Below are 9,729 nucleotides of genomic sequence, written 5' to 3'. Positions count from 1 at the left end.
ATTGTTAAATTTTTTTGTCACATGTCATCATTCTAGTACTCTTCAGTACTAGAGAGGATCCCTTTCCAATTTCACTTTAGAGAAGTTTGTGGTTCTGATAGCAGGAAAAATAATGCATACAAAGTGGACGATTGGTCAAGTTTTTTTCATTTATAAAATGATAATTTTACTTTTATTCCCTTTAAATTAAGATTTCTTCCCGTTCCTTTTAAATTACGATTTTTTTAATGTTGGTCCTTATTGCCACACATAACTTAGCGTTAGATCATGTCATCATTTCCCATCCAAATTTTGGGATGAAAAAGTTAATGACTAAATTAAAAAATAACAAGTTATAGTGACAAATTTTGAAAACACTTATTTATTTATATATACACTCAATTATTTAAGTAAAAACATTTTTCATATAAAAACTATAATAACAATATGTTTAGACCTTACAACCATATATAAAATATTATGATTAAAAGTTGTTATTGGTCACATCATCATTTTTTTTAATTTCAATTATTCAAATAAAATTTAATTGTTCATATTAATTCTTGTTATTCACACAAACATAATTTTTCTTTTCTTATATATATAATTATATATATAAGGAACAAAATTAACATTAGTTAGTAACATGGTAGAAAAATCACAAACAATAATAAAAGATGATTACTAGTATTCATTTATTGATGCAAGCTAAGGGTGCATGAAAAATCATTACTATTACATTTTCTTTGAGTATGCAATTAGATAAGCAAATATAATTAAGCCATCATACTAGAATCATACAAAGTATATTGTACATCTTCCTTTGTAGTAAAAACAATAATAATAGAAAAACTTGCACCATAAACAGATCTTGACTTCATAAATATTCTCAAAACACAAAAAAATCCTGTCCGTCCATCACGTATAACAGACGGACAGGATTCGATTTAGGGATTAACATGAGGCTTTCCACTTCTAGTTTGACCAACGCGATCAATGAAGTATAGCGCATTGCTAGTGAGCATGGCTACATCATTGACCCTCCGCTTCACCTCCACCATCATCTTCCTATCTCCGCCGTCGTTGAAACCGTTAAGGCAGATATCACCGTTGGTCAAGGCGGTGCTAGCCCATGTCTCAGCGTTACTCATCTGCCACTGAAAAGTTCCCATGTGAAGATGCTGTAACTCGTTCAGAGTCTTGCTCAACTCATCAACCGAGTCAGATATCTGTTTAGCGCAGTCACTTAGTGCAACTTGGTTCCTCTTGTTTGATGGTGGTTGTGGGTGTAGGGTGTTGAGGTAAGAGGAGAGGGCGCGTGCGTGGGTGAGGCTTACTTGGATTGCGGCTTGAGCCAGGTTTAGAGTGGTTTTGGTGGGTCCTGTGAAGGTGGAGAGGGTTTGGAGGCAGAGGGTGGGGTATCTGGAATGAGTGCATGATGAATGGAGAAGATCTTGTGGTGGTAGTGTTCTTGCTTCTGAGAGTGATAGGAACAAGAGGAAGAAAGAAAACAGTGTGAGAGTGTGATGGGTTTGCATTTTTCTGCTATATAATGAGAGAATGAGAGTGGTATGTTGTTATTATTATTATAGAGTGTAGAGTATGGTTATAGAGGGAGAGGTACGTGGTTGAAGTTTTGAAGAGAAGGTGAGTGGCGTTGGGTGGTATAGGTTTAGAAGTGCATGCTTTTATAGGGTAATTGTTGCTCTTCGCTATTATGAGTGAATAAATAATTGCTGATTTTGGATCCAAATCAAGATGCATTGCCAACATGTGGCAAGTCAAATGGCGTACTAGGAGCAAACTAGTTGTGATTTTTTAGTAAAGTATGGTAAGAATGTAAAGAAGTTTATTATATAGAGAAGCATATCTTATTTTAAAATACGTGAATAATGAAAATAAGATATCTAAATTAAATACTTATTCCTTTTTCTATATTTGTTTCAATTAGGGGTGAGCATGAGTCGGGTTGGTACGAGTTAAGACTTGTTCTTACTCGACCCTAAATATTGGTCATGTCACTTTTTTGAATCCGAACTCAGCCTTAGATCCGAATCTAACCCAACTCTAAAGAGCGATCGGGTCAGCCTTTAAACCCGATCCGATCTTAGACCCGATTAAATATAATGCATACTCATTTTAGTTAAAGACTTCTCATTATTATTTATTATTATGGATATGTAGTTTGCTATATAAAATTATATATGTATATATATTATTAATCATGTATATATTATGGAAAAATTAGAAAATAAATATTTTCGACCAAAAAGGTATCATTACTCTATACACATCTGAGTAGAAATACATACAAAGATGATGAGTGACCTAAGACGGGACGGTCCAAGTCATGCTTGGTCCCACCCGACTCTAAATATTGACTGACTCTATTTTGGAACCCGAACTCGGCCCTAAACTCGATCAGACCCGACCCTATTCGGACTCAATCATGATCCGGCTGTGCCAGGTGAGCGGGTAGGGCCGAGTCTTGCTCACTCCTAGTTTCAATATTATTAATCTTTGACATTGTTTGAAATACAATTTGGGATAACAGATCTTTATTTATTTAATATATTTCAATTACAGTTTAAAATTTTTTTGTTTGAAAAATAATAATTAAGATATGAATAATAGATATTATATGCTAATAGTAAAATAACAGTGGGATTGTCCATAGATAGATATTAATTGCAACTTGCATCATTCAAGGTTGTGTTGGGTGTAAGAGTTTTGGTGTCTGATAACTTGACATAACATTTTCCATTAATTTATATGTGTATACCTGTACTTACACTTTTTAACGCTTGGTTCATACTTCATTTCTTAATAATAAACGGTTTGGGGGAGAAAACACATTTGACTTTAAAACACGTTAGAATCAAGTTATTTATTTGAAAAGGACTATTTAAAAAATTGTGCAATCAAGTGGATCAATTAGTTGGCGGAGATATTTTAACTTAATTAGAGGTTTAAAGTTAGAGTTATTTAGATTGTAATTTGCATTTGGTATGCTTATCGTGATCCTACTTGGCTTGAATGGGCTTGCCTTATGTTGTTGTAGGATACTTTTAGTTTAGAAAAAATGAAAAAAATATTGCCTTATAACAGGATTTGTGAGAAAATGTTGTTAACACTAGCTTTGTGGGAGAATATTGTTAAATACTAGTGTTATATGATTTATCTTTTTTTTTATTAAGCAAAATGTATTAAAATCAGCACAAGGGGTGCTAACCCAATACAAGGAAAAAATCAAAAGTTGATATTTTTATATATGGTTTATCTTTTGATAGGCTATTGACACTCAAACTCTAATATGTTCATTTTCACTCTCACTTGTTCAAATTTTATGACACTCTCCAAAGTCCAAAGTTACCCTTACTTACCTCTTTAAATTTTTTATTTACTCTTATTATTCCCAAAATACTTGTCTCTATTTAATATATTTTCTCATGCATATATACCTTCTTGAAGGTACTCATGACTGTTAATTTTACGCCATATTTTGGAAGTCGTGAATTCCATTGTCATGGTGAATAACATGAATAATTGCTTCTTATATATTTACGATTTTACGATAAAATGACTAAAATTCTTGTCGTAGTGAATTCAGTGCAATTCCAGTTGCATTTTTTTAAATAATTATGTACTGGAAAAATTATTAGTCAAATTTATAGCTACGTACTAATATTATGGAAAATAAATATCAGTTCACAACATTGTTTTCCAATAGTCTTAATCTAAACTATAGTTTAAACAAATATAAGTTCAGATTCTCCACTTTTATACTCTAAGCCATGCTTTAATTAAAGCAAATATCACACTTAACCATGACACTATTTTTAATAAATAATACCGACCACTATGTCCTCAACAATAACATCTGTCTGCACATGCATCAATATGTTCACGTGGAACATTTAAATTTTAAAGTTTTAAACAATGAATCTTATAAAGGACGAGAAGCAAAAGCAATTATTCACATTGAAACAAAGTCTGAGTAATAGTGGCGTGTGAAAAAACAATTTAGATAGACATATCTATCTTAGGAATCAAAATAAATAATAAAAATATATAATTTAAAGATATAAATAAGGTTAAATTTAGAGTGTGTCAAAAATATTAAGTGGAGTGAGGATATAAACATTTGGAATGCAAATATTTCCGTTATTTTCTTTTTAATGTTATAATCCTGTAATAATTTTCATTATTTGGTTTCTTTTGCAACCCTCTTTATTCTTTATTTATTATTATAACCATAATTTGCGATTAAAAAATTGTAAACTTTTACCAACATTTTGAGAAAATTTCGGTACTAATAAATTAGACTTTTGTTTAAAATGTACGTAATTGCCGACAGTGAAACGTCAACTTGGATGACTTAAGTCAAATGCAACATGGAGAAACCTAAGATGCATAAAATGCGTAGAGTGAGTGGACATAATAACTAAATTTTCGAAAAAAAAAAAAAAAAAACTATGTCAAAGTTGTAATAAAAAACAAATATCTAAATTTCTTATAGGTGAGTAAGACCTACCATTTCACTTGGTCTGTGACGATCATGATTGAACCCATACATGGTTGGATTCATCTTGATTTATAAGTTAGGTTTGAGATTAAAAATTAGATTCGATAATATTTACAATCAAATAATATTTATGACTTGACTCATTGTCACCTATGACTCATGTTTGTATGCATCTATTCAGTTATGTATAAAATAATGACATATTTTTGTCCCAAAGTAAATAATGTATTTTATTTCAACAACATATCTATTAATATAATTTCATCGTTTTAATTGAATTTCTTAATTGTTTTTCCTAGTTATTTAGGAAACTATTATATCATTGTCTCTATCTATTAATAATTTCATCCTTTTAGTTATATTTTTCAATTGTTTTTTATAGTTATTTAGGAAAATATTATATAAGTGATTTATTGTCACAATGTATATATCATTCTATATATCATTGTTTTTATAATATTTTCATTGTATACATATATATAAATGATTAAAAAATATTTATATATATCATTTTATATGTAAATTATATATACATATATAATAAGTGATATAGAAAAAATATTTATATATATCATTTTATATGTAATATTTGAAATTGAGTTAACCTTGGGTCTAGGATTAAATTCATATTCAAAAAAAAAAATTGATGAACATTTAGAGTGAGTGTTGGACAAACCCTAAGTGGGTCAACTTGGGTCATGCTAGTGGGTAGTATTTCTATCTCCCAAATGCGTGTTTTTATTAAAAGAGCTAATATAATATACGTTCCAGTAGGTTTTTTTATATATTAAAAGAGTGTTTTTATTCGTGTGAAATGCTGTGTGGTTGAAAGGTTTTTTATTTTTATGTAGAGTATGTGGTTGGAAATATTAATATATACTTATTGTTATATATTTTTGAGTAAATTAAACTAATACCTATGAGTTTTAGTAAAATTATACAAATCACTCAAACCAGTGGCGGATCTTGATATAAATTTTAGGAGGGGCAAAAATTTTCAATTATTTCCTTTCCAATATTAATCACTATGTTGTGTATAATAAATTCATCTTTTATCTTCCTACCTAATTTTGTTTGGTTGTTTATATTCTTGAAAATGATATTTAATTATTTATGTTAGCTCAACCATAATAGTTAAGATAAAATGAATAATTTGATAAAACAAGATATGACTAATAATATATAGTTGAGAGTTTTTCAAACTCGAATGACTAACAACATCAAGACTAAAATATTGAAATTGACATCTCAAACTAATATTTTCTTGCTCATTAAAATCAATAACATATAATTGTTGGACAAAAATACATATATTATCAATATTAAATGAATTCTTATAATATATATTATCAATAGATATATAATCTATCAACAAGACGTTAGTCTAGTGGTGTAAGGCCCTAGGAGGAACAATCATAAACTTCAAAAGAGATTAGTTACTTACCCAGAAGGTAAGAGATACCATTGATAGTAACAAAAAAATTCATACACAATCTCTTTCGTTATGTGTAAAATGGTTTCGAATTCAAATGAAATCATACTATTATAAACAACATTATCATTTACGTATGTAAAAGAATTAGATCAGTTATGTATAATTTTTGAAGGACACACAAATTGAACTATATTTATTTATCAAACTACAAATTAAAGAAATATGTGAGCTCAAATGAGTATCTTCATAAAAATGTTGTTTGGACTTAGATAAATGGAGTGTATGTGTTTTTCCAAAAAAATGTATTACTCTGTGTGTTACTTGTTTCGATTGACTAAAAAATATTTTATAATTTAAAAGTTTAATAGTTAATTATTTTTCAAGTAGCATAAGGATTGACACTTTTTGTGGGACAAAAAAATATATTCCAGTATGTAAAAATTCAGGGGGGCAAGAGCCCCCACCTGCCCCTATAATGACCCGTCACTAACTCAAACCATTTTAAAACCTACACAAATTACCAAGACCTTTTTAAAACCTACATAAATCACATATAATTATATATATACATTACACTAACTACCCCTGTAAGATAAATAATTGTAATTTATTAAATGAAAAATGGTGACAAGTGTAATTAAGTCAAACAAAATACAGTATATTGTGAAGATAAATCCAAATAGAAAATATTCGATATTTATTCTTTATTTTGGTTAGTTACAATATAGTATGATAGTAATTTAAATATCTCCTTAGAATTATTGATGCAGTTTGTAATGAATATAGATCAAGTTTATACTATTTGGATTCGTCTCCACAATATATTATATTTTGTTTGACTTAATTGCACTCGTCACTATTTTTTGTTTGAGAAATTACACATATATCTCTTACACGGGAGTTAGTGTAATGTATAGTATCACTATGAATGGTTTGTGTATGTTTTAAAAAAGTCTGAGTGATTTGTGTAATTTCATTAAAACTCAGAGGTTCAGTATAATTCACTCTATATTTTTTAATGAGTGTAATATTGATGTACTGACAGTGTAAAGAATTATGCACAATTAATACATCATTCATCATTAATTTCAATTACTTTTTTTTACTAAAAAGTTAAACATAATTAAAAATAAATGAGTGACCGAATGAAAAACTCATACACTTATTATATGTCATTTTCACTTTTTTAATATGTGTGATAACTTGATATAAAAGGTATATTTAGCCACAAAACGATGTTTACCTTAGGATAAACCAGGAGCCAGATGTGATATCTCGCCCAAACATGTGTGGTTGATATATAAAGGCAGCGCAGCCTCTAGTAATAAGGAGTCTTCACACCTTTTCCAATCACCTATTCTTTCACCATTCTTATTGAAATAGCAACATTCTATCTTTATTTTCATTCGTTAACGTAAGATTCTTATTTATAAAAAATATTTATTACACAAGAACATTATGATCATTTTTATCATAAAATGTGGAGTCCAAATAAGAAAATGAGAAGACAAAAACTGTGTGCTATTGAAGGCACTAGTTATTTTATTAAATTCAAGTGATACATATTTGATTCATCTTAAGTAAGGTTTTGGGTCTGAATCTTGTGAATGAAAAATTAAACTTACGTACCTGTGAATGTTTTCGGCTCGGATAGGATTGACTTCGGTGCGAATGATACATATGCGAAACTAAAAAGATGATAGATATAGTTTTTTTCCCTCTCTTACAAACTAAGTTTTGACTTCACAATTTAAGTGATAAAAGCAAACAATCTTATTGTGATTGCATACTTCACAACTGAAACCTTAAAGGACTTGTTATATTTAATTTTAATTTTTAAAAATGAAATAAAACACATTTCATTAAGCTTAGTCTGCTTAATAATATATTTTTTCCATCTTATTATGAATCAGTGATTTAATTCCAACTCTGTTCTGATCATTCACTTTATTGTAACAAAGAAAATTTTCGGGGACTGGGATCTGTGGCTGCACTACGTATATAACCACAAAATTGTATTTGAAATTTTGAACCGCATATACGAATCTCGTGCACACGAACTTTCGGAGCAGTTTCGTTTTCTCAGATAATGTAACAATTAATAACAATACTTTAGACCTGGAAGAGCCAGTAAAATAGTTAATTTAAAATGTCAATAAATTGTTTATGCACATTTTAGTTTATAATTTTTTTCATAGCGGATGAAGAAGAGTTCCACTTTAAAAAATGAAGTTGTACTTAATTTTCAATACGCTGATAATAGAAATTTGGCAAATGAATCTGAAACAGTTTCAGGTGCGCCACAAACATTAAAAAAACATAACAGCCAGGTTTATGGGTGGTGGGGTTACTTTGATGAGTCTTATCTAAAACTAAGATAGCGTAATATGAAGTTAAAGAGTGATTGTAGTACAATATTGGCATATTCTCAAATAATTGGGAATATTACTAAAACCCATACAGTTATACCACAACCGCAAAGCTGGAATCCCATTCTATCAGTAAACTTCACCTGGTAGATGACAACGTACACAAACGAATAAATTATCATCACATCCCATCAGAATTAGTAGATTACATAAATCATTTCTCACCTACATAAACTACACTTCTAAATGTAATCTTTTGATCTCAATGTAATTAATTTAAATTTCAATGTAATCAGCTCTAATAAAATTAAGAAGTGTTCACTCTTACTTACTTTGGACTTGACTTCACAGTGGATTATATTTGCCAAAATCTTGTGTGAAAAATAGTATAATTTCATAATTAAAATATATTTTTGTATTTATATTTATATTAAAATTACATATATGATAATATTACTTATATTAAATAGTATAATTTCAATATTTTTATATAATATAATTAAATATATCAGTTTTTTAGATTTAATAGACCTTTTAGATGTCATAGAATCTGTTTATAAAAAAAAGAAATTAACCTGAACTAATATGTTATAGGTCGAGTAATAAACCTGATAAACCATCTGCCATGTTTTTAGCATTATTGTTAACATATGGGAATTTAGCACTTTCCACTTGACAGTGCAACTCAAAAGTGTGGCTACCAATTATCAACAATACTGGTCAGAGTATGAGTATTACAATCATTGATAGATATTGTTACATCGCAGCTTTATTGCACATCACAACCAGCTAACTCTTAGGGTAGTTACCTTTTGGCCCACTTAAAACTTCATTTTCTTAACATTGGAATTAACTCGGGTATGGTTGAGAGAACTTGCATGAATGATTATAATTTAATACACTACAATTATTGCTTTAAGAAATTATTATATGATATAGAACTAATGTTCCAATCAGATTTCTATGGTTGATTTCAAACAAATTTTAAATGCAAGGATTTAGTTAGTACAATTAGCCATCTAATAATTCATCCATTATGATGCGCTAGAGGAAAAATACATAGGATAAATCATCCAAACATCCATGGAGATTCAAAAGCATGAAAAATGATGACCATCCAAACCCAAAATGCCAAATTTGTGAAGATTTTATCTCAAAATCAATTGTCAACTAAAGGAGTAATTCAACATATATTTAAATTATTTATTAAATAATGATGTAGGTGATGTGAGACTTACTTTCCAACACATCCCCTTCATATAAGTTTGCTGACCAGATGATGAGTTGCATTTGACTCATAACTAAAGTGCACCTTTTAACTCATGACAGCCGAAAAGAAGTTAGCAATGTTTAAACTATTCCCGAGACAATGAGTTAGTCCATATAAAACTTACTTTCCAACAAAATTAACATATATTACA

The 9,729-nt window shown here is 29.1% G+C and overlaps 1 protein-coding gene across 1 annotated transcript; it reads right to left on the bottom strand.

The window, feature by feature from the left end:
- LOC109362806 (21 kDa protein-like) lies at positions 833 to 1,630 on the bottom strand. Its single transcript, XM_019608830.1, has one exon. It carries the CDS (start codon positions 1,515 to 1,517, stop codon positions 927 to 929), a length of 591 nt encoding a protein of 196 aa, XP_019464375.1. The 5' UTR covers positions 1,518 to 1,630; the 3' UTR covers positions 833 to 926.

Source organism: Lupinus angustifolius, chromosome LG12 (genome assembly GCF_001865875.1).
Source record: "Lupinus angustifolius cultivar Tanjil chromosome LG12, LupAngTanjil_v1.0, whole genome shotgun sequence".
NCBI classification, from domain to species: domain Eukaryota; kingdom Viridiplantae; phylum Streptophyta; class Magnoliopsida; order Fabales; family Fabaceae; genus Lupinus; species Lupinus angustifolius.
This window is presented reverse-complemented; position numbering and strand designations above follow the sequence as displayed.

Coding starts and splice junctions, on each gene's coding strand:
- LOC109362806 (XM_019608830.1), bottom strand. CDS start 1,517: ATGCAAACCCATCACACTCTCACACTGTTTTCTTTCTTCCTCTTGTTC.